General features: G+C 39.3%; 1 protein-coding gene across 16 annotated transcripts in view; it reads right to left on the reverse strand.

The window, feature by feature from the left end:
* Positions 1-26,175, reverse strand: part of CAMK2D (calcium/calmodulin dependent protein kinase II delta) — a 263,534-nt gene that overhangs the window by 83,125 nt on the left and 154,234 nt on the right. For 8 of the 16 annotated variants that reach the window (XM_054028970.1, XM_054028972.1, XM_054028984.1 and 5 more), the window contains exons 5-6: positions 7,125-7,190; positions 4,519-4,591 (exon numbers count right to left, since the gene is read on the reverse strand). In XM_054028970.1, the coding sequence (XP_053884945.1) occupies positions 4,519-4,591; positions 7,125-7,190 (139 nt within the window). Of the gene's footprint in view, positions 1-3,463; positions 3,537-4,518; positions 4,592-7,124; positions 7,191-26,175 lie in introns of those variants that run through there. The other 8 variants (XM_054028973.1, XM_054028971.1, XM_054028980.1 and 5 more) reach the window with 2 other exon arrangements.

Raw genomic sequence — 26,175 nt, forward strand, 5'->3', positions numbered from 1 at the left:
GTGAAATTTCATACACTAACAGTTGACACACACAAGTCCTAATTCGTCACACACATACCCTATTTTGAATGGGATCACATTGTGAAATGGTATCAGTCTCCCCCCCACCTTTAATACAATTAGAAATCTGTAATCTTCTTATTAAATGGGATTAAAGTACTGTAAGCAAATACCATTGTCATAAGATAATAAGTAAGTTTCAATAAAAAAAGAAGAAGCACATTTACTCCTATGATAAGATCAACAGCCTTCCAGGCAGTAATAGTGTGGTACTATGCCCTTAAAGAACATGCAGCTGCTAGTTCAGGATAACAAGAAACACACTAGATATTTATCATGCATGAACTTCAAATGACTAAAGTGTATGTGCATAACTGGAGAGGAACTGGGATATTTTACAGCATAATCTTGTGTATCATCCATGAAACTAACAAATCAGTCTGCATCAAAAAGTTGCACTCTGCACTAAAAGTTTGGCTGCAGTCATACATGTAGAAAAGCAGCGATGATTTTAAAAGTTACTTGTAACTAAATTAAAACACAGAGCTGAGTTTATGGATTGTGTGTGGAAACGTCTTTATTCAGAAAGGTTTTGTGTGGGTTTTAATATATCTGGAGCCTGATCTTGATAATTTTTTTCACAAGGGGAGTCTGTGGGGATTGTTAACCATTTTAGATTCTCAAGAGAAACATTGCTGCTGATTGCCAGAGCCAATGTAACTTAGATCTTGAAATTTCTACATGCAAGAGTTTTGTGAACTATGTGAAAGAAGGCAGCCACTAGTAAGTGTTTCTACGAGCAATTTTAAAAATCCTATGAGATAGTTTTTTCTGGATTGCATTCTAGACCCATTCCAATACACCAAGGTTCCCAAACAGTGTTCCATGGAGCACTTCCTGGTGGTCATATGGTGCCAGATCACATCTTCATTTCTAGCTGCTCAATTGCATTAAAAAAAAGCTAGAAATATATGTATACTTCCCTAAAATGAAGCCAGATTATCCCTCTCACACCAAATGGGAAAGGACATTTTGCAAGCATGCTGTCAGGATACGGACAGGGTTTGAGGAAAAGCTACCTCCAAACCCTCACAAGGCCAAGACCATTCCCCCAGATGCCTGGCCTCTTGCCGCTCCAGTTCTAAGTAGCTTCTCCAGGTCTTCTTGCTGGAGTTTTGCCAGATCCTTGTGTGGAGAGAGTTGTAGAAAACTGAACATGGCCCTGGAATGTATTCCCTTCTCTGTGTCACTTCCATGTGGGCCGAAGGGGGCTGATTTTCAATTTCCTTGAGTTTTCATCTTGAAAATGAAATTATTTCAAAATTAAGCACTGAAGTGTGATAGGAACAAAGTCTCTCTACTGCTTCCAATTCAGTCAGGATTTGCCAAAATAAAAAAATCCACAAGTGAGCTGGGGTGGAGAGAGCGTAGTTGGATTACATAAGGGATCATTCTTTTTTCATGCATCTCAGAAGAAAATGTCACTTTATATGAACCTATGAATGGTACATCAAACCATTCCTTATCCTCTCAATGTATATAGCTACACTCCAGTTTCTTTAGCAGTGGATTGTACAGTATATACAGTGGGAACAGGCATCTTTAAAGCATATGGTCAAATTTCATATCCTTTCATTTAAAGCTGGTGCTGACTGAGACATGTGTTATACAGCTGCTGAGAAGGATTTGTAGACTGGACAGAGATTTGGCATTGTAATGTTCTCCAAAATATGAAATATGGGAGTTCCATAAGAGCAAAATGGGGGATGCTGTCTGTGCTTTTGGAATCCACCACATCCTCTAGGTTTTCTAATTCCTGTTTTCCTGCATTAGAACCCCTTAGATTTATCTAGAGTAACAGTAAGGAAATCTATAAATAAAGTAACTACACAGCTCTTTCCTAGGGGGTGAGAGATGAGGAGAGGGAAGACAACATTCTGATCCTGGCTCTATCACTGGTGATGGGAAACCCCAATCTGGAAAGGAAATTCCACCTCCCCATAATAAAATTCCCTGACCAAAGAGAAAGGGAATTGGCAGTATGGGGAAAACAGAGACAGAGAGTGAGTGTGCTCAAAGGAAGGATGGGGTGAGACCTACAACTGCCTTGCCTATAAAGATGCCACCTTTTTATTTCCTTTTTAAGGGGAACCTGTTATTCAGATAGTTTCCATTAGCCTTCTATTTAAACAGACTAACTGTATCTAGGATCTTGGAGACTGAATGCTGTCTGAGTTTAGTTTTTCTCTTCTTTTGTATGAAGAATGAGAAGTCAGTACCTGTGTTTTTATAGACTACCTAGCTTGTCTCTACAAGTATGTCTACATTGCAATTAGACACTCACGGCTGGCCTGTGCGAACTGACTCAGGCTCGCAGGGCTTGGGCTGCATGGCTGTTTAATTACAGTGTAGACATTTTGGCTTGGGCTATAGCCTGAGCTCTGGGACCATCTCATCTTGCAGGGTCCTAGAACCTGGATTCCAGCCGAGTGTCTACACTGCAATAAATAGCCCCTTAGCCCAAGCTCTGGGAATCTGAATCAACTGGCATAAGTCAGCCATGGGTTTTTAATTGCAGTGTAGAAATACCCTATGAGCCATCCAGGAGCAGAAAGGGAGAGATCACTTCAACCTCTTTAGCTCCATCTCCAACTTGCATCAGATGCAAGAGGAATTTGATGTAGCATTTATCTCCAGTCATTTGGAAATCTATGTAGTTAAGGCGGGGTGATATTCCTCTTGGCAAAGGGAACTTCTTTCCCAAAATTCTATTCTAAATACTAACACCACTCTGCGAAGAACTCTAACCTTCATGAACTTTCTGGTCAGAAAACTGTAGCAATTCCAGCTTTAAACAGTCGTTAGCCACAACAGGAAGTAGAATAGGGCAGGCCTCAGTAGCAGCGATCTCAGGATGGCCATTTACTACTAGGACATGGGGCCTGCATGTATTAATATGCTTCTCAGGGAACTCTTTCTAAAAATGGTTTGAAAGTCATATTCATGTTAGCTCTGCTGCTCCCCCCCACCCACCCACCCCAGACAGCTCTGGGATGACAGAGTGACATACTGTTTATGTAATTACATTATGTGCTCAAATACTTGAAAAATAACTCCTTTTTCCCTTTGTTCTCTGTTACTAACAGATGTATAGATAATGACAATTCCTGAGTAGGTTGAGAGGATTTTAGAGGTTCACTCCTATTATTGCCACTGAGGAGGGAAAGGAAAATATTTACAGTTTCACTGGACAAGTTTGGTAACTGTAATTGTTTTTTAAATTGAAATTCTATTAAACAGAAACAATTTGTTCAATTAGGTTAGCTATTCCAGTTCGGTAAAGTCTACAAGCAAGTTTATGCAAAAAGACATGCTCATCTCTTCTGCCTTTACATGCACATCTGCAGCTGAACAGTAAGTAGGAGCTGGGTGGTGTGAGATCTGCTCCAACAGTATTACTCACCTTCAAGTCCCGATGGACTACTCCCATCTGATGACAGTGTAGCACAGCCTCCAGGATCTGCTGAATGCAATGACTGCATGCAAACACCAGGGGGCGTGTGTTAGTTCCAAGCTTACACTCACTGTCTGTATACCCTCAGCGAGACTGGGTTAAAGTGCAAAACTAGCAAACAACTGAAGATGTTTTACACAACCTTCAGAAATGTACACACATCACTCACACAGAGCAGCTACTATCTCAGAAATACCATGCCATGTGAAGGCTTTACCTTATTTTAACCCATTTTGATCTGTACAGGGAGTTTGGAAGAAGGAAGGCCAACGTGGATTTAATGTAGAAGTCCTGTTAACAGGGATGTGCTATTTTGGAGATTACTGTATTTTAAAAATGCAACAAGTATTGATACTGAAAATGTGTTGATAACATCATTTTTTAAAAAGTTATGCTAAATATTTAGTGGCATTTGTTTCTTTTCCTCCCTTTCTTCCTGAGAGCTCTCTGTTGCATTAGAAATCATCGCAGCCATTAAGGTAAAATTACTATAAGTAATATATTTTAGATAAATTATTAACTTCTCATGCTTTAATTTAGTTGGAAATCATCATCTCCTGCCTGAGAGTTCATCATACTCTAATGGAGCAATGTGTGACCAGTTGTTCTGCTACTGCAACCCATGGTCTCAGAACAGAAGTGGTGTTTAAATCTGCAGGCTGACATACATCACAGCCAAAGTGCAACTCCAGATACATTCAGAATGATTAATGAAATCCCTTCGAAAATATATGTATCATACCAACCACGTTCAGCTAGGTGGGATGAATCCAATACCTTGGAAGGGCACAGGTTTCAATCTTAAAGCAACTACTTCCCCTTTTGCCATGATGTATGTTAGGCCTGTAGACTTGCAAACTGGAAAGAGGCGTCATGCATTATTTATTCTTTTAATCATTTTGAGGGTGAGGAGGATAAGCAAGGGAACATCTCAGCCAACCCACCCTCTACCCTTTCAAAGTAAAAAAAAAATCTTATCCAATTTATGGGCACCAGATACTGACCTTCAGGTCTCTGTGAACTATGCCATTTAGGTGACAATGATTAACACTTTCTAGAATCTGCTGTATACAATGACTGCAAAGATACAAGGGCAGAATGGAAGGGAGAACATTTTAAAGGCACATAATCACATCAAATACAAAATAAAATAAAATTTAAAAAAAAAAATAAGGAACAAAAACAGATTTACATTTCCTGACAAATCTTAACTGCACATGGAACTGGAACAAAACAATGCTGAATATAAAAATATTTCCAGATCTAAACCAAACAAAAACAAAATATAAAACAAACAAAAAAGACACTTAACATCTAAAGTGTGATATCATCAGACAGAACAATTTGTGTGGTGTTTTCATTCAGCAGCATGGAGATTTTTGAAGAACATATCAAATCTTAAAAAAATAAAATAAAATAAAATAAAAATTTGGGAGGGCAGTGAAATCCTTAAGTGGTTTCTGATGTACTTTCTGAGAAAGTTTATAGTCTGACATCAATATTAACACACAAGTGTTGAAATAAGGAAATGAACAAAAATGAGAAGAAACAAGAGTAAAGATTAAAAAATAAACAAGAAAACACAAAACATTTATCATTTTGAATATAATGGTTTCTTGTAGAAAGTATTAATGGGAAAATATATGTAAATAATTCAATAAGGAGGTATACATTTTCATTTAAAACAGCAGTGACAACAATAATTTGGTTAGTAGCCACATGTAAAATGGAAATCAGCATTAAAGGCCCTGAACTAAAATTTTCAAACATGGGTATATGAATATAAGTTCCTAAATGCATAAGTGTACAACTAAACGCTGAGAACCCATAGTTCTCATTGAAATAATTACCACTGAAAAATCAGGCCACTTTTATTTAGGTGCTTAAAACATGGAATTAGCAGCATGGTTTTATACATGCAATTTGAAATTTTTGGCCAATCTATAGTGCCAAAAAATCACAGCTGAAAACTTTGGTTTTCTACAGCAATGGAATGATTTTCAGACATTTTTAGCACTGTTACAGCCAATGAGAAGGGCTCATTTTTACTTCTCATTGGGTTGGAAATCTGGGACTATATGTACTGTACTTGTCAAAGGGCCATGGATTTGATGCTGATCATATTAAATGTTTTTGCCATGAAATTCAGTAGGTAGGGACAGTCATAAATCAGTAAGTAGAGCCCAGTTCTGAAAACCCTTTCTTACATGAGTAGTCGCTAACTCATTTAAGTAGTCCTAGTGACATTAAGCAAACTGCTTGCATGAATAAGGACTACTTAGGTAAGGGTTTGCAGGAACAAGACCTATTTTTATTATAGATCATGCATCTAAAAAGCTCATTAACTATTTCAAAGGACACACACAAACACATACATAGATGCATAACAACCCTAAACACACCACTTGTTTAATACAGAATATATTTGTATGCACCCTTTTGCATCATATAATAATAACTTTTAAAACAGAATAATCACCTCCGGTTTTCTTTTCTTTAAAAACAAAGTATAACCACTTTCTGGCATTTGGCATCAGCATTAGAAAATGTGACTGTTTCCACAGAACTAAAAAAATTAGGGTATGCAAAAATTATTCAGTCAGCCCTCTACAGCTGCTAATCCAGTTTTCTCCTCTGCAGCATGTTTTATCCAGCTTAGTTTTAAATGTCCTGAGGATCAGGTTTCCACCACTTCCCTTAGGAGATTATTTTTCAGTCTAATCAATTTCAGTGTCAGGAGGTTTCCTAACGTCCAGTCCAGATTTTCCTTTGTTCACCATCATCCCATTACTACTTGTTATACACACTTGGGACACTGCTAACGTTTTCTCTCTGTCTGCTAAATGAAATTTAAAGGACAGAATATTTGTGCTGTTATTTAAAACACTCCCCAAAATGTGTTTTACATAAATTGACTGTGGTCTAAAAGAACAACCCTTACCATTGTAAAGGACTGACTGAATGTTATATTACTACATGGCATCTCTATATGATTTGGGTATTATAAATATATAGAGGCAAAATATCTAGTTAAATTTATTTTAAAAGGAATTTTCCCACAGAAGTTAGCAATAGAACAAATATGAAGAGGTTCATTAGGGAACCTAATAGACCAGAGTGTTCGCAGATTTGAGCACTGACTGAGAGACACACAGTAGCTATTACTGTTCGTTAATGAAAGAAATGCATCTCAAAGGAAGGAAAAGTTTTTTGGATTCAGAACACTAGTAATACTAAATATGTATAGATTTTCAAAATTGGTGTGTATGTCACATTAAAGTATTATTTCCATTCTACAGATGGGAAAATTGAGGCAGAAAGTGTCTTTACTAAGACCCAGTGGGTGTCAGAATCAGGTTATAATACCAAGGGTGAAATCATGGTTCCATTGAAGGCAATGGGAAATTTACCCAAACTGAGCTCAAGCCACTAGACTATCTTCCAAATCTAACAAAGCCTCGATGGGAACTATAGATGAAGGTTGAATTGCTCTGTTCTAACTGATGCCAAACACCATAAGTAAACACCAAAATAAGTAAATATGCTAGCATAATTAAAGACAATTGTTAAAATCTAGCAATAAACAACATTCTAGAAATCAAACACTTACCTGGCATCTGCTTCACTGTAATATTCCCTTGCAACTATATCTTCAAACAGTTCACCTCCAGTGACTCTGTGAAAACAAATGATTCATTAGGGCCAGAAGCAATGTGGCAAAAAAGTATCTTAAATTATTGTTATGGATATAGCCATTATCCATTTTTTGTGTGGAACAGGCTGTCATCCTTATTACAATGCCAGACTTTCCCAGCTAAGTTCACAGCTGGTTTAAAGCACGTGCAACCCTGTTTATTTCATGGAGCTGTAACTGCTTACATCGGGGTGAGTTTGATCTATTACTCATGCCGTGCCGGAAAAAAAAACACAAACTATGAACATATACAGGCTGCAATAATGTTTGTGTATTTATCTTGTGGTAGAAACTGACACAGGATAAATATACAAAATTTAACTAATACAAAGTATATATAAGCGCAAATAAGATCATCTTAATTTTGTCATAGAGTTCTTTTTTTTTTTTTTTTAAAGTTCAAATCCAGCCATTCACCAAAAACCCACTAGAGTAAGGACATGTAAGTTCATCCAAAATACACATGAACAATGATGTCAAGTATGTTCTAGGAAAAAGAGCCAGCTTATTAAATCAGGGTATGCACCAACATGTAACATGAACAAACATCCCCAATATACTTTAATGGCCACCAGTTCAACAGAATACTTACGAGAGTGTTTAACGTTAAGCACATGAATAGTTCTATTAGAGTCATGGTGGTTAAAGTTAAACATGCAGTTAAATGCCCTCCAGAATCAGAGCCTTAATTATCAGAAGACTTTACTGACTTCTCACTAAGCCATAGTAACTAATTTGGCAGGCCCTCTCAGTCTTGGTGAGTTCTGACCCAGTCACCACACTTGAGAGAAGTTTTGTTCTCCCTCCAGTTGCAGTCCTGAATGAAACAGAAATCCAAAGATATGCTGCCTTCCCCACTGCATCCTTAAAAGGTCCCTTGCTACCACAAACAGATATCCTGAATTTACTGTTATTCTGTTATAAATACACTACTGTAATCCAAAGGAGGATTTAGAATAAATTTTACAAGAAGTCTACTTACTTTTACTTGCTTCTGCCCTTTCCCCCATAAAATCCAACCTCAGTTTGCATATCTGTATAGAACCCAAAAGAACTCCTTGCAAGAAGTCTGAGTTATATGTATGCCTTTCTGTTGGATTTTTGAAAAGTCTTGCCTCCAGTGATCTATGCATATAAGCTGGTTCCAGGATGTCAAGTCTCCAAAGAGGTCATATTTCATCATAGTATATGAATCACATGAAGCCTTTTATAGCACACTGTGTTAGTAAATGGTCAAACTAGAAATTTTAGCTCTGGGCTTGTCTCCATGTTGCGTTAGACCGCACTAGAGGGATGTAAACTCCAGTGCACTACCTGACCTGCATGGACCCTGCTGGTGCACACTAAAAGTTCCCCTACTGAACATTAATATAGTCCTGTATACTACATTAATGCACATTGGGGAACTTTTAGTGTGCACCAGCAGTGTCCACACAGGCCAGTTAGTGTGCAACAAGCCAGTGCCCACTAGAATTTATACACCTCTTGTGCAGACTAGCACATTGTGTAAACAAGCCCTCTTAAGTAGTAGAAGAATATAAGGAACTTGTAGTAAATTGCTTGAAAATCCATCATTTTAAGCACAATGAACTGCATTTTTTATTTGCAGAACCTAATTGTATTTTATGTGAAAAAGTAAACAGGTAGTGGGAGCTGAATTCGACAAAACTGCATTATTTATTTCCCTATTGCTGTAGTAGTTACTTGTGGCTAAACAGCTATAGGCTGAATATTAGTTATTCAGTACAAAAAAGCAATTAGCTGAGACACAGGAATGAACTGCTCAGCAAGGAGTAAAGCCCCCCTTTGTAGGAGCAGGTTGTTGCAAATTGTATTTTTATTTTCCTGAGTCCATTTGCTGGTTGGAATAAATCCCCCATATTCTAGGCTAACATATTAGGGACTCTGGAGAGCAATCTACTTCATATAACAGAACGTTATTTCATAGCACAGTCTGTAGCAAAAACTGTAGGAGTTATATTGCATTCACAGACAGGTTGCCTAATTGTCATTTCTTTTCGTCTTCTTCCCTCCAGGTGTTTGAGTTGGTTGTTAAGGGACAAAAATACTTGATAAATGCATATTTTAACTCTCTTTGGTAGCTCCTGTTATATATATTTTTGTTTGCTTTGTTTTTGGTAAAGAGAAAAGGGTTAATTTTCACTGTACTGTGAATGAATAAAAACAAAACATCCTTTCATCTTGTGCCTCACTAGAACAAACTCTTTAGATCCAAGCCAAAAAGAAAAGAAAAGAAAAAAGCTTTTAATCAAAGCAGCTTTAAATGAAAGAGTACACCAAAATGCTGCTTGTTCTAATCAAAATTAAAGAAAAGGGAAAACGGCTACATATTTACTGACACTGGATGTTTACATGGCATCCATAGCTTGTGCTACGAGATGGAAAAACAAAAGCAAGAAAAATAAAGTTGAAATTTTACTGACAGAAAACAAAGCCAGAAATTCCTGCATTCCTTCCCCTTAAAGAAAAGAATTAGACTCTTAGAGAACCTTCAACATTACCAGCAGTGTGACTGGCCATCCATAGGACAATAATAATTAGAACAATTAACATTAATCTCTCCCTTCCTCTCACTCTGGCAATTTAGTACCCAAGTGAACACAATATATTCCTCCCAACTTGTGGATAAGTTTTACTTTGAAAAAAAGTTATTTCATATATCTTCAGTTACAAAACAAATATGTATAACTGAGAGGGGTCTGAGCGGCCAGGCATAGATATAAGCTTTCCCAAAGATTGGAAGGTGTTTGGTTATGAGGTTCTGGTTGCATCTCTAATGCAATAACATGAACTTGAACCATGATGCACTGTCTATACACCTGTCCGCTTCACTGACATTGTTTTGTTACTGTAGAAAACTTCCAACTGCCTTATACAGGAATACCGGATGAAATCAGCTCTCCAAAGTGCTGATCACCAACTGCAGAAATAATTAAGGTTGATTTCTAAAATCAATTTATACAGAGGAAAATTAAGGCAGCCCATATCTAAAACATTAACTTACTAATATTAGGATCTTCTGTTTAACCATTTCTTAGGGCTTGAATAGCGAACAACTGAAAGTTCTGCAAAACACTATGGAGAAAGGAAATGCATCATGTATACACATTAGGTTATATATGTAAGGTTGAAGCTAGCTTCCAGATACGGACTAGACCTCACGCTGTGCAGGTGCAGAGTGTGGCATGCATAAGCAAACTGTAAAAAGGGAGCAAACGTGATTCTGACTCTGCACTAGAAAGCTGCTGAATGGCTGCCAAGTCACTCCCTGCAGCAATTAAGGCCTAGGAGGGAAACACATAGCTAGGGGCAAGGACTGCATTTTTGTTGTGTGGACAGTGCCCAGCTCAAGGAGGCCCTGATCCAAGGAGCAACTAGGCAATGCCAAAATACAAATACTATTACTCCTACTAATAATAATCAGTGCCTCATAATAAAGTTCACACTTAAACCACTCTCCTCAGACACACCTACCCTATTCCTAATTTCATCCTTATTTTTGGATGAAAATAAGGGGGGTGCTGGGGCTTGAGACTTATTGCCTTTCAATGTGATGACTATGCATCGCCCTCGACCTTACTTGTGCCTGTTTCATTTGCACAGCACTCACACTGACACACAATAACCTTGAACATCACACTGCACGGCACATAAAGGCTGCAGCATCAAGGCCTACAAAACATATTTTGACTTCCTTCTCCCTTCATAACTGCACAAAATCAAACCAATCTGCCTGAAATCTTATATGTGCCCCCACAGTCCCCCTGAGAAATTACTAAGTATGGGGAGTATGCAGTGCAGAGAGCTTTAAAGGGACGGAATCTGGTGGGGAGGGGCAGCTGTATTTCTTCCCCTTTCCCCCATAAGGGACAAAGGCTTTTATGTTACCATGAAGGCCAGGAAAGAGGAGACACAAAGAGGATTAGTCTCTTCACTTCCCATAGCAATTAGACAGGCATGGATGTCGCAGGATTATTAGGTGCAGGGGGTATGGTCAGTCGTGAGGATGTGGGGGAAGGAGTGGGAGTGTCTCCCAGGGTTACATTCCAGTTCTGTCCCTAATTCTGAATCCACAATATTCATGGAAAGAAATGACCTCCTTTTGCTGGCAATCCTCATGTATCATAAGCCAACGCATCCACACACTCTTTTTATTAAAGGAGCTGTGATAAGAATAAGCACACCATTGGAATTTCATTGACGTCCTCCTTCTGAAAACTGGGTACACTGTTCATGCCCAAGCAGCTGTATTTTCTAGTGTTATTATTGCCGCTAAATTAGTTTTGTTTAAGAAATGAATTGGGTGGAAACAACTTCTCTTTTCACAATGATTCATCTATAAATGGTTATTCAGTCCTTTTGGAAGCACAAGTGTAAGCCACATGCATACACTGCTGCATTTAGTTGCATAAGTAAGGGAAGACAAAGTAGGGTGGATACATAATTTCTTGTTTTTGTTTCGGGGACTCTGTGTGTGTACAGATTTGCCAGAGCCAGGTGGGATACTCCCCTGCAAGAGCCAGAAATCATGGGTGTAGCCATTGCTAAACATTCTCAGTAGCCATTTCAAAGATATATAAGAAGCTTTCATTGCAGGACATACCCATAGGTACCATCTGAAGGCTCAAATAACTGGAGCTCAGTGAGAAGACTACAAAACAGGGAAAGTTGGAGAGAGCCAGGGAGAACTCAACAGCTAAACAATGCAATGATAAGAGCTTTCCACTGCGAGATCTGTGTCTCAAGCCTGTGGCAAACCCTTTGGATCCAGACAGTGTGCTCCCTATCTCACTGTAAACAAGAGAAGGAGATTGGTAGTTATCACTGGCTGTGAGAGTTGAAGACTGTTGCTGCTGATGAGCTGCAATAGTCACAACCATTTCAAATATTGCTTTCAGGTTGCTTGTGCTTATTAACTGTTACTTCTTGACAAATTGTGGGTCACACTTTCTCTCTCTCTCAGAACTGTCACTCTGTGTAATGTTAAATCTCCTTACGGAAAGGACTGAGCTGTGGCTTGTGCTTCCGCAGGGGAGCAGACTCAAATGCCGGTAGGAGCACTGGAACTAGAGGTGCTGACGTGCTTTGCATCATGTGCAGGGTTTGCAGGTTTGTTCAATGGCGTTCAGCACCCCCACTATAAAAACTGTTCCAACGCCAGTAAGTGCAGGAAAAGGGAAGTAATCACATATAATATCATAAGCTATAAGCCATATCCTGAACACACAGGTCAGTTTTATTATTGATTTAGTGAGAGCAGCATCAGGTCCTATATTTTGTGGAACCTGTAGAAAATTAAAGATAGGCGCTGTGATTGATTTAGAATATTAGCTACAGGCTGGTGATATTAAAGGGGTGATATCGTTGAGTCACCCTGGAATTCAGTAAGAGCAGTCCTGGCATCAAGGGCTCTCTATTTAGATAACTAATGCGGCTCAGTAAGGCATGGCATCAAGCTGAGCTGGTACGTATCACTGCAGTTAACATGGCTTTGAGCCAAGAAGTTGTGCTCCTTGGATATTGTGAATGAAGACTGTGTGATTAGAACGTGATCACCTTTCAAGAAGGGTGTACTGGGGTCTTATGGTGAACATCGCTTCGATATCAGGAAAAGCAACTATTTGGGGTTTCCAGATCATCTATGTAGACATACTGGATGAAGGCTTTTGGGTAATCTGAGAGACTGTGTGAGTATATTTAAGTTAATAGTTATTGTTCATTTAGAACTGTGGCTCTCAAACTTTCCAGAGTACTGTATCTCTGTCAAGAGTCTGATGTGTCTTGGGTTACCCCCAAGTTTCACCTCACTTAAAAACAAAATCAGACATAAAAATAGAAGTGTCACAGCACACTACTACTGAAAAATTGTTCACTTTCTCATTTTTACCATATATTCATCAATCAATTGGAATATAAATATTGTACGTACATTTCAGTGCAGTACAAACAAATCATTGTCTATGAAATTTTAGTTTGTACTGACTTTGCTAGTGCTTTTTATGTAGCCTTTTGTAAAACTAGGCAAATTTCTAGATGAATTGATGTATGGCCTGGAAGACCTCTGTGTACCCTCAGGGGAACATGTACTCCTGGTTGAGAACCACTGATTTAGAGAAATATCATTCAGTATTTATTTACATTGACTTCTTTATAAAAAGTGCTCTAAGTGTATACATGTATATATTCCATATATAAATCTTATTCCTCCCCTTTGTTACTTTGACAATAGTCATAAATGTTAGTAAAAGTAATAAACCTGTCTTAATTGCCATAACCTTCTGATGTGTGCTTGATAATAACTATATATGGAATCAGTAACCGGGGAGGAGGATGAGCTTAATATTGTTCAACCTTCAATAACATGGAGGTCAGGGACTCATCACTTTTCCCTGAGAAACTCTACAAAGTACGGCATTGGTGGGAGCAAACCAACTGACCAATTATCTTCTAGAGTAAAAAAAAATACAAAAGAACCAAACCAAGCACTTATTATGGATGATTTCTGTAAGGTAGAGCTTGTCAGGACAAGTGTTTTCATTCAGTTAGATATTCACCAGAACTAAGACCTATGAATATACTACTATCATCCAGAAAACGCTTTAAGGTTCTTTTACAGACAGATGTGATTGAAAAAGCACTTAGGCACTTCTGTCTGTTTCCTCCTAATGAAGTGTCAGTGGAGGGAACAATGGTGAATATGGAAATTGCTGGATTCTTATTTGTAGGGATTTGCAAGTTACACTATCCTGCTGTGGCACCAGGTAGCATCTACTTTCTAAGCAGGCATCTGTCATGAGTTATTTCTTTACCCTGGATTTGAGTTGATTGTTCTGTTCCCAATGCATTCTGCACATGCCAGTGATATCTTTTCTGTTCCTGTCCGCCGTATATAACTTTCTGAAGAGTGCATTACAATGACGACAAATTAAACATGTTTACTTAAAAAAAAAAAACCCAGAGTATTAGTATCATACAGAGCTGTCAATATTCTCTACACCATGTGCATCTTTTTGTGGGAATGCATATCTGGGAACAAGAGGGAGGGCTTCCCACATAAAGCCTAGTTACTTCCATTTCACCTTAAAAGAGCAACAGCAGTTAGCAGTTTTTCATTGTTCAGTTTGAGGGCATTTGTATTCAGTGCAATGAATTTTATAATCAGTAAGCCATTTTCTAACATTTGCTAGTGTTAAAGTAGCTTCTAATATTGTCTTTTGTTGTGATCATTTATGAGAGCACATTTATCTCATGTATAGAATATAATTGCTTAGAAAAGCTTATACATATCAACAAGTCTTTAACAGGACAAGACAGGTTCTCAAATTGTTAACACGAATAAAAAATCTCCACAAAATAAACATTCACTTTTTTTTTTAATCTCCTGGCTTACACTTGTTATTTACTAAAATAGCTTTCATTGACATATACAAAGGCGGAAATAATAGCCTTCAAATTACCATGGCTGTATATTTTTACATTGGCCTGTGACCTTTTTTCTTTCTATGGACACACACAAGCCCCTTCTCTTGAAAATTCTACAGCAATGCTGATTCTGAATGTAACAATTGTATTCCAACAAGTACTCTCTGTTTTACAACAGGATACATTGGACTCTATGAAAAAGGATTTAATTGACTAATATAAAAGAATCTTCAAGTGGTTCAGCTGTTTCCATTCAGGTACTATAACTGTGAGTGTACATGGCAGTAACAGGATTTGAACTCATCTGCCTCACTAATATGAAAAGATGACTTGTTCATTTTTTTCCCCACTGTAGCATGCAGGTGCTAAATGATCTTGAACAACCTTTATTTCATAAGTAGAGCCTCTTTAGCTAAAAAAGGGTAGAAAGGCAGAAAACTTCATGAAGTCCACTAGGGACATCACAGATTTTATTTACCTGGGAGTCACTGATACACTAACATAAAAGCCCTGTAAGAAAGCCAGATAAGAGTCTATTCCCCTTCCACTATTTCTCCTTTTTCCATTAAGATTGCCCTATGTGATGTTTCTCTGTATCTATCCACCTCTCCCATCTCACATACACAGAGGCAACACATTGTGGAACAGAAAAGTAATTATTTGTATCTATTACAAATGGTAAAAAAATGAAAAACTAGTGTGACAGACCCAGACCAGTGGGGTAGAGGAGTCTGGTAGAGGGCAAATATACTGGTCATTGGATGAGTAGTTTTCTGTTCCCTGAGTGACCAGAGCAGGGGCTGCACTAGAGTAATCAGGAACCTGCTAGAACCAGTTAAGGCAGGCAGGCTAATTAGGACATCTGGAGCCAATTAAGAAGAAGCTTCTAGAATCAATTAAGGCAGGCTAATCAGGGCACCTGGGTTTTAAAAAGGAGCTCACTTCAGTTTGTGGGGGGAGTGTGAGGAGTTGGGAGCAAGAGGTGTAAGGAGCTGAGAGGGAGAGGGTGAGGGTGTGCTGCTGGAGGACTGAGGAGCACAAGCGTTATCAGACACCAGGAGGATGGTCCTGTGGTGAGAATAAGGAAAGTGTTTGGAGGAGGCCATGGGGAAGTAGCTGTCATGCAGCTGTTACAGGAGGCACTATAGACAGCTGCAGTCCACAGGGCCCTGGGTTGAAACCCGGAGTAGAGGGTGGGTGGGCCTGGGTTCCCCCCAAACCTCCCAATTGACCTGGACTGTGGGTTCTCCCAGAGGGGAAGGTCTCTGGGCTGTTCCCCAACCCACATGGTGAATCTCTGAGGCAAGAAAATCCGCCAATAAGCGCAGGACCCACCAAGATAGAGGAGGAACTTTGTCACACTAGTTTCATGAAAAAAATTTAAATTGTTTTAATTTTGAAGGATTTGAAGTGTTTCCGTTTTTTAAACATTTCAATACTTTTTGGGAAATGTTTATCAAAAATATCAAAATGATTACTTAACATTTTTGTTTACTGGAAACTGTTTTCTGTAAATGCAAGTTTTCTGTGACTATTTTAATAATGTCTACAATAGTGTTTTTGATCAAATTTGCAAAAAATTTTCAGTAAGTAAACATTTTTGACTATGTTGACAATATTTTGTGAAAATATATTTTGAAAAAGGACTATTTTTGTTGAAAACAGTTTTTCCTTCCAAATTTTGTTACCAGCTCTAATCTTTATGCTGCTTCAGTTCAACCATAATCTGAATATTGTATTCAGTATATGGCATAAACTACCATAACAACATTGAAAACTTTAAGTGCATTCAAAGAAGAGCAACAAAAAATGTTAGGAGGCTGAAGGAAACATAAAAGAGCTACCTACATATAGAATGACTCAGAAATAAATGTTCATGTGTATGCATGTGAGCATATGTATAGTGAGGTGGAAGGGAATAAAAAGTAATTTCAGTGACTTGGTATTACTTTGCACGTTGGCCCATGCAACTATCACATGTAATCTAGAATGCCCTGCATGTGTACATGCGTGCAAGTGCATGTAAGAGACAGAGAAAGACAAGAGTTGTAAATAATATGCAACTTACCCTCACAAGAGAATGATCCTCCTCTGACTTACATCAGTATAAATCATGACTAGCTTCAATAAAGTCAGTGGAGTTTCAGTAGTATAAAACTGATTTCAGCAAAAGGCAGCTGAGGCCTCCAACCTTAAATTCACCAGTAAACACCAGTGAATGCCTGCATAGTCATAGCTAGCATGCATTCTTAAGTGTTTTTTGTCAATCTCAGGTCTGTTGACACACCTCCCCGTGAAAGCTATACCTGTTGGGAGGAGCAGACTTGGAACAATATCTTCACTGAGAAGAGCATCATAGCAGCAACCACAACCTACTCAATATTATTTTCTGACAGATGTAGGACCCATGTTGCTAGAAGAATAAAAATTCCATTCCTTACGCATGGCACAAGGCAATCACTCTACCATGCACTGGTACAGAAAAATATCCAGAAACACATTGCCACCAAAATGTCTAAAACCTTGTGCTCAAATTTGAACACTCAACATAGAAAAAATAAATAGGGCACATTATTATGTTACATTAGTACATCTAACAGGGATCTGCAGCACTATTTACAAGGAGTCCTTCACATTTGTGCATAAATGCAAGTCGGAGGATTTACACTTGGGAGAACTGTCACTTTGAATTCCTGGATTTTTGGGCAATTAAAATCTCAACCAGTGAATTACAGTAAAATAGCTATTAGGGTACTGTTTCATGTAACAAAACAGAATAAAAGTGATTCATGCTTAAATGTGCAGAAATAATATAAAATTAGGCAGAAGGGCTCCTTCTCGTTTTTAAACTATACTCCATCACATGCAAGCTTATGCAAAAGATATACCACCCAAAATGGTTCAGATCAAAGCACAACCGGTATTAAGGTATACAAACAAACCAGCAAACTCTCCTTTCAAATAGCAAATTTATCCAGAACAGTCATTGTAAAGAAATTATCAGATTGTGAAAATTATCCCTTTTTCTATTAACAGAAAAGCCTCCTTCCTCCCTCCCCCACCCCAGTTTCTTGGATAGTATGCCATTTTAAGAGAATTTATAAAGATACGGTAGTATTTAATCCCACACAGTCTGAAAGCAAACATTAAGATCAAGGAACAATTCCGGACAGGGTGGGATATGGTAGTCTTATGCCACAATCCGAGATCACTTTAAAAAAAGCCAAGTATGTAGTTTCCATACTAAAGAAACATAGAAAGGACATTTTTGTAGGATATAAAACATTCTAAATCTTTTACCTCCATTAATTTTTCTAACAAGTCACCAAAGTGCATTTAAAAGTAGACATTTATAACTGCTGCAAATGATATGTTTCATGTCATCAGTGGATTTAGAGCACTTCTAAAGAAATAGTTATTTTTTAGTTTGAAAGTAAAAATAAAAATAAATTCATTTCCACTAAAAACAAGAATGAAACACATACTGCTCCCACCTTCCAAGAGACCTCACAATCAACTTACCTCCCCAGCTTGCAGGATTTCTTTTCTTTTATTACTCTCTCTGACTCTTAGATGGCATATTTCACAAACATATAAATACATGCAATCCAGTTGCAATCCAGTCTTCTTAAAGAGGACCACAAACTGAAACACACATTGCCAGCTATTTCCCTGAGGTGAACTGCAGGCCCCTTAGGCTATTCATAGGCTGATTCTGATTGTCTGGTCCCTTATATAACACACACAAGCAACGTACACTTCAGAAGGCTTGTCTGTCTCTGCAAGAGAGTGTCTCTGACTTTGAAGTTCACAGAATTCATGTACATTTGCATTGGTGTAACAGCAGAATCTGACTCTCTTTTTGTGCTATCCCTACCAAGTTATACATATGGGGTGCAAAGAGCTATTTGACATTTGTATACTGATCAACTGTCCCGGCCCACATGGTACCTATAATTTGCTGAGATACCCCTTCTATTATACACCCAATATATTGCACAAACACAGCAAGTGCAACTACAGTAGATATAGCTTCTAAAAATACATTAATAAAAGGGCTAAACACAAAAAAGGCCCTCTGCCGGTTGCCAGAAGAGATGACCCCCATAGAACTAAAACCTTTATACTGTAGCATATCTGACTTTCATCTGCCTGCACCCACGAACTGACAGCAATAACATTTCACATGGGTGGAAAAATCGGTCTTTCCCATAGAAGGTATGTGTGACATCAGTATATTTCATTTTGTTTTCACATAGAGACCTTGTTACACATCGATCAAGTTACCAAGCACTCCCCCTTTACTAGTTAGAGCAGTGGTTCTTAACCTTTACTGCAGCTTGCACCCCTTTGGTTCTCAAAATATGTTCTTGCACCCCTTATCAAAAATCATTGAAGTAGGTCAGTTTTTTAAACCATATATTTTTTTGTTTGTCTATTACAGTAATCATTAAAAAATGTATAATGTTAATAAATACATAGGTTTGATTAAACAAAGTAGTTGTACTTACGTGCCTGTGCTTAATTTGTGTATTCTAAAAAAAACTGGCATGTCTCGCACCCCCAGAAAGGGCATCTCGCACCCCCAGAGGGTGCGTGCATCCAGGTTAAGAACCACTGAGTTAGAGTAATCTAGGAACATTTAGGAAAACAATATAGGATCAGCATGGGCAGAGGATATAAACAGCTGCTTTCTGCTAATGTTACCCTTAGTCTCTGTGACAACAACCTTTTGGCAATAGCTTTTGTCTCTACTAGTTTAATGTATACAATTTGTCAGTGTTAGAATTACTTTATTTCTTAATAGTACAATACATGATAATGAAATAAATAGATAGATGCAATCGCTGTAAAAAGAATATCAACAGGGAGGCATATGGCCTCAAAGAGTAAACCACCTTTTTAGAGGGTGCACAGGATTTTCAGCTTCGCAATTACTGAAATGAAATGGCAATCTGAAGGAGGACTAGTGTTGCTATAATAAGAGAGTTTCTTGATACATGCTGTGCATTCTGAATTCCACTGGAACAATGTTCAAATGAAGCTGCTTCTCCAGGCTGTAAAAGCTGTACATGCAGAGAATTCTTCGTCTTTTTCGGGAAATCAGGTTTATCATTCAGTCTAGCAAACACAGAGCTTTCCTGTGAAATGGCAAAAACTCTACCTATTTACTTTGGTATGTTTCCTTTTCCTGACAATTTCCTCCCAGCAAACTTACATTTCAGAGGCATATAGTCATTTGACTTCCTAAATATCTAATTTGTATAAATTGTGTGTCTGTTAATTAAATAACAATAATGTATATAAAAATGTGCACTAATGGCAGTGAGGTTTAGTGGAGTTACTCTGCCCTTGGGAAAGGGGGAAGCTGTTCAAGGCTGAAACCAGCATTACACATGTGTTTCTAAAGAGGTCATTACCCAGTTTAGAATAAAGTTTGGTCTTGACACTCACAGCACCCAAGAAGCGTACAGAGCCTTTTTCCAAGGCAAAAAATGTGGAAGTAAACTTAGGCTAAACCTGGACTGTGGTCATAAACACATGATATTGATTTCATTCCAAGATTAAGCAGAAGGCAGAGTTGATAGTGAGGAAATCCTTATTCAGATATAAATATCTACAGAAGTTGAAAGAGAGATACAGGCTACATCTTCACTACAGGGGGGGGTCGATTTAAGATACGCAAATTCAGCTACGCGAATAGCGTAGCTGAATTCGACGTATCGCAGCCAACTTACCCCGCTGTAGGGACGGCAGCAAAATCGACCTCTGCGGCTTCCCGTCGACGGCGCTTACTCCCACCTCTGCTGGTGGAGTAAGAGTGTCGATTCGGGGATTGATTGTTGCGTCCTGTTGGGACGCGATAAATCGATCCCCGAGAGGTCGATTTCTACCTGCCGATTCAGGCGGGTAGTGTAGACCCAGCCATAGAAAATTACTGGCAACGTAAGTTTCTTGTATTAAAATGTCCTGTTCTATGTAATTTGCTACAGTGTTAAAGTCCTTCTTTACATGGTTGTTCTTTTCCACAATGATTAATATTCTGGGACACAAAATATTTATGGGTAAAAAATGGGTATTTAACCGTTTTCAGTCAATTCCACAGCAGAAACTCATGTCATGAGAGTTTTTTAAAAAAAGTGCATCAGTATGACAAAAATAGAAATGTAATGATAGTTACAAAGTATACAACACTGTGAACTTCCGCTTGGCATTCACATTAACTTGATATTGCATTTGTGATTTTCTCTTTAAGCACTAACTGCATCATATACAAAGAATCTAGACAACCACACACACAAAAACTACAGTAAAAAGTACATTGTTAAGGTAGCAAAATCAAGAACTCCAAAATTAGGAAATGCCAGAATGAAGGTTTCCTGTGCAACCTTAATTATGATCCTTTGTATGTGTACATTACGATAGTGTTTAATTATGTAAATACATGCTATTTTACCTCACAGGACCCCTGCCGCTTTCAATCCAGATGGGGCAGTGCTCACTTAATGAGCACCTATTCCTTATTTTCTTTTCGTTCAATGTGTGGCTCCACAGCAACATTATTTGCTATGCTTTATGCAAACCCTATTTTAAAGACAGAACTTTTAATTTACTTATGGATGTTTGGTATGGTGGCTATCATTACAATATCTGAGTGCTTCACAAACTATAATGAATTTATTTTCACAACACCCCTGTGAGATGAGTAGATATTTTTATTCCTATTTTACAGATAGGGAACTGAGGCACAGCTAGATTAAGAACAAAAGTATAGCTGGGCTGGACCTGGAATTTCCATCCCGTGGGAAATATGCAATTTTAAAATTTCTGTTGTTCTGATTCTAGAGCCTGGAAGCCCAATCTCCCCAGAACCTTCTCCAGCAGACTGCCAAGGAACCATGGAGGCAGGTGAAGTGGCAGGGAATCAAGTTTCAGAAACCTCCCTGGTTTCTGTCAAAATTTAGCCAAAAGTCAACATGTTCCCAGAGAATCTCTCTGTTTTGACAAATCAGCATTTCCTGATGGGAAAATGTTCTGTCTGGAAAGTTCTGGCCAGCTTTAGTCCAAAGTGTCCACTAATTGAGGTGCCCTGAGACACGTGGGACTTGATTTATTCATAGATTCATAGATTTTAGCACTGGAAGGGACCTCGAGAGGTCATCGAGTCCAGTCCCCTGCCTGCATGGCAGGACCAAATACTGTCTAGACCAGGGGTCGGCAACGTTCTGCAAGCGGCTCGCCAGGGTAAGCACCCTGGCGGGCCAGGCCAGTCTTATTTACCTGCTGACGCGGCAGGTTCGGCCGATCGCGGCCCCCACTGGCCGCGGTTCACCGTCCCGGGCCAATGGGGGCGGCGAGAAGCGGCGCGGGCGAGCAATGTGCTGGCCGCAGCTTCTCGCCGCCCCCATTGGCCCGGGACGGCGAACCGCGGCCAGTGGGGGCCGCGATCGGTCGAACCTGCCGCGTCAGCAGGTAAATAAAACTGGCCCGGCCCGCCGGGGTGCTTACCCTGGCGAGCCGCGTGCCGAATGTTGCCGACCCCTGGTCTAGACCATCCCTGATAGACATTTATCTAACCTACTCTTAAATATCTCCAGAGATGGAGATTCCACAACCTCCCTAGGCAATTTATTCCAGTATTTAACCACCCTGACAGTTAGGAACTTTTTCCTAATGTCCAACCTAAACCTCCCTTGCTGTAGGTTAAGCCCATTGCTTCTTGTTGTATCCTTAGAGGCTAAGGTGAACAAGTTTTCTCCCTCCTCCTTATGACACCCTTTTAGATACCTGAAAACTGCTATCATGTCCCCTCTCAGTCTTCTTTTTTCCAAACTAAACAAACCCAATTCTTTCAGCCTTCCTTCATAGGTCATATTCTCTAGACCTTTAATCATTCTTGTTGCTCTACTCTGGACCCTCTCCAATTTCTCCACATCTTTCTTGAAATGCGGTGCCCAGAACTGGACACAATACTCCAGCTGAGGCCTAACCAGAGCAGAGTAGAGCGGAAGAATGACTTCTCTTGTCTTGCTCACAACACACCTGTTAATACATCCCAGAATCATGTGTGTTTTTTTTTGCAACAGCATCACATTGTTGACTCATATTTAGCTTGTGGTCCACTAGATCCCTTTCTATCGTACTCCTTCCTAGACAGTCTCTTCCCATTCTGTATGTGTGAAACTGATTTTTCCTTCGTAAGTGGAGCACTTTCCATTTGTCTTTGTTAAACTTCATCCTGTTTACCTCAGACCATTTCTCCAATTTGTCCAGATCATTTTGAAGTATGACCCTGTCCTCCAAAGCAGTTGCAATCCCTCCCAGTTTGGTATCATCCGCAAACTTAATAAGCGTACTTTCTATGCCAATATCTAAGTCGTTAATGAAGATATTGAACAGAGCCGGTCCCAAAACAGACCCCTCCGGAACCCCACTTGTTATGCCTTTCCAGCAGGATTGGGAACCATTAATAACAACTGAGTACGGTTATCCAGCCAGTTATAAACCCACCTTATAGTAGCCCCATCTAAATTGAATTTGCCTAGTTTATCGATAAGAATATCATGCGAGACCGTATCAAATGCCTTACTAAAGTCTAGGTATACCATATCCACAGCTTCTCCCTTATCCACAAGACTCATTATCCTATCAAAGAAAGTTATCAGATTGATTTGACACAATTTGTTTTTTACAAATCCATGCTGACTATTCCCTATCACCTTACCACCTTCCAAGTGTTTGCAGATGATTTCCTTAATTACTTGCTCTATTATCTTCCCTGGCACAGAAGTTAAACTAACTGGTCTGTAGTTTCCTGGGTTGTTTTTATTTCCCTTTTTATAGATGGGCACTATATTTGCCCTTTTCCAGTCTTCTGGAATCTCTCCCTTCTCCCATGATTTTCCAAAGATAATAGCTAGAGGCTCAGATACCTCCTCTATTAGCTCCTTGAGTATTCTAGGATGCATTTCATCAGGCCCTGGTGACTTGCAGGCATCTAACTTTTCTAAGTGATTTTTAACTTGTTCTTTTTTAATTTTATCTGTTAAACCTACCCCCTTCCCATTAGCATTCACTATGTTAGGCATTCCTTCAGACTTCTCGGTGAAAACCGAAACAAAGAAGTCATTCTTTTTCAAAGTACATAGTGCTATAATACCACTTCATATGTTCAAAGCACAGCTCCCATTGACTTCAGTTGCAGCAGTGAGTGCTCAGCACTTCTGCAAATCAGACTTTCAGTTTCAAGTCAGGCAACCAGAAAAAGAGGAATTAGTGTCCGTCTATGAAAAGTTTGCTTGAACAGATTTGTGTAGCATCACACAGGAATTCTCTGCAGACGCAGAGACAGAATGCAGTTCTGCAGGGCAGCACTGAACTGCTTTAGCCATGAGACCATTCTCTCTCTTCCTGCAATCCCTGCCTCACTCATTACAAACCTTCCAATTTCTGCAACAAATGAAGCTGGGGTCTCACAGACCACAGCCTCATTCATTGAACAACACTGATTTGTCTCCAGAGCATGTCCATCATGTGCACTGAATGAGGCAGTGATCTTGTGGAAAAAAATAGTACATGATCATGTAATTAAGCACTACATCACATAATGAACACACACAAGGTGGCTGAATTAGGTAGAGCTCCACAGGCAACCTTAATTTTGGCATTTCCTAAGTTTGAGTGCTTGACTTTGCAATCTAAATAACATTCTTTTAACACAGGTTTTTTAGGTGTAATTTCCTAGGTTTTAAAAACACAAACTGAAAATACAGAAATTCCATCATATAGCATATGGACATCAGTAGCTTCTGTTGCACAGACTTGTGCCATTTAAGCTAACAGAGTAACCGATAGCAGTAGTAGGCTGTCATCCTTTATGTGGATCAGCACGAGAGGGGGATGAGACATGCACTTTGCCAGTGGGTTTCACAGACATTTGCTGACAGCAGAGGAATGGCGAGACTCAGGCATCTTGGGTTCCATTCCAGATTCTGGTGGGGTATGTCCTCTAGTGGGCACGATTCTTCTACCCATTCCCCTCAAGATTGGTCCCTTCTATTCCGTCCCCTCAAACCAGTTCCTGTCCGAGTCCTGTTTCTTCCCCACTCCTGGCTCCTCACCCAGTGCCATTCTCCTAACTTAACTAGTCCTAGTCTCCACTGCTGTGGTTTGTCATCCCAGCCCCAGTCGCCTTGCTGAGCAAGTCCTATTCTCACCCATCTGAACTCCCTGTTTTGGTTCCAATCTCCCTCACTTCCAGTTTTCTTGCCCAGGCATTCTCAGTTCCCATCCCACTTCCCAGATCCTCATCTGATCTGTTGCTCTCCCACCTGCTTCCAATGCCTGTCCCCATGGATCTCATCCCTACTGACTTCCACTCCAGTATCCATCCCTGGGCTCCTCATCCAACCTCAGTGTACTTCCCCCAACTCCTTGTCCTAGTCTCCTTGCCCATCCAGGCTCAGTTCCAACCATTCTCAACGACAAGTCCCAATTTCCCTCCCCCCGGCCAGACTAAGTCCCAGGATCTCCAGACCCACCCTCAATTCCAGTTCTTGTCCCCTTTGCATCTGAGTCAGGCAGCAGCTTCCTCCTCCACACTGCCTGGATTCAGCAGGGAAAATAGAGGCAAGAGAGTCTCACTGCTCTCAGTTCTGGTGCATGGTCCCAGTCTGGCCAGCAGCAGCCCTGGCTGGAGCATATCCAACATGCATGGATTCAGGGAAATTAGTTAAAAAGCTCCAGCAAGTCTCTATTGAGCATGTGCAAACTGAAATTTCTCAAAAACGAATACCTTGGCCAAATTTTCATGGATTGCCATGGGGATGGCAAAAGGCACATCCTTACCACATCCCTATCTCATTCCTTCAAAATTTCAAGCATCTGCTTCAAAACATGGAGGCACTAGAATTTCTCAAACAAAAATAAAAGTTTGCCAGAATTTGTTTAAACATGAACACCACAACATATTTTCCCCTAGTTTCACTCTCAGAAATATCTGAACTGTTTTGGCTAAAATTCTCCCTCAAAATTCATCTTGAGGTAGACTCCCAGCATAGAAAATTTCAGCCTGAATGGTTCACGTTTGGCAAAGTTATCAGCAACTGAAAACAAGATCTTTTAACATGAAGTGTCGGGCAACCTTAATGACAGGTAACACTACCAGTCCCATCTATAATACAGTATTCAGTGTACAGAACTGATAACATTTTGTTATATGACTAATATATTACATATTATACACTTATAGTAATTCTAAAATCCACAGATAGTAATCACAGGATGGGCTAGTTTGTTCTGAGATAATGAGAAAATCCTTTATTAAATTTCAAGAAGAAAATCCTTTATTAAACTTGCTAAAAGTCAAATTCAAAATAAACAGAATTTTGAGCAGCTACAGCTATGGGGGGAAAAATCACAACTGTGATTAATAACTTCAAAACATATAGCAGTTTGGTGTTAGTTTAAGCTGATGTTTAAAATACATTGAGGAGGGTTTTCAACATTTGGATATGCAAAGCTC

Source organism: Malaclemys terrapin, chromosome 5, assembly GCF_027887155.1.
Source record: "Malaclemys terrapin pileata isolate rMalTer1 chromosome 5, rMalTer1.hap1, whole genome shotgun sequence".
In the NCBI taxonomy this organism is placed as follows: domain Eukaryota; kingdom Metazoa; phylum Chordata; order Testudines; family Emydidae; genus Malaclemys; species Malaclemys terrapin.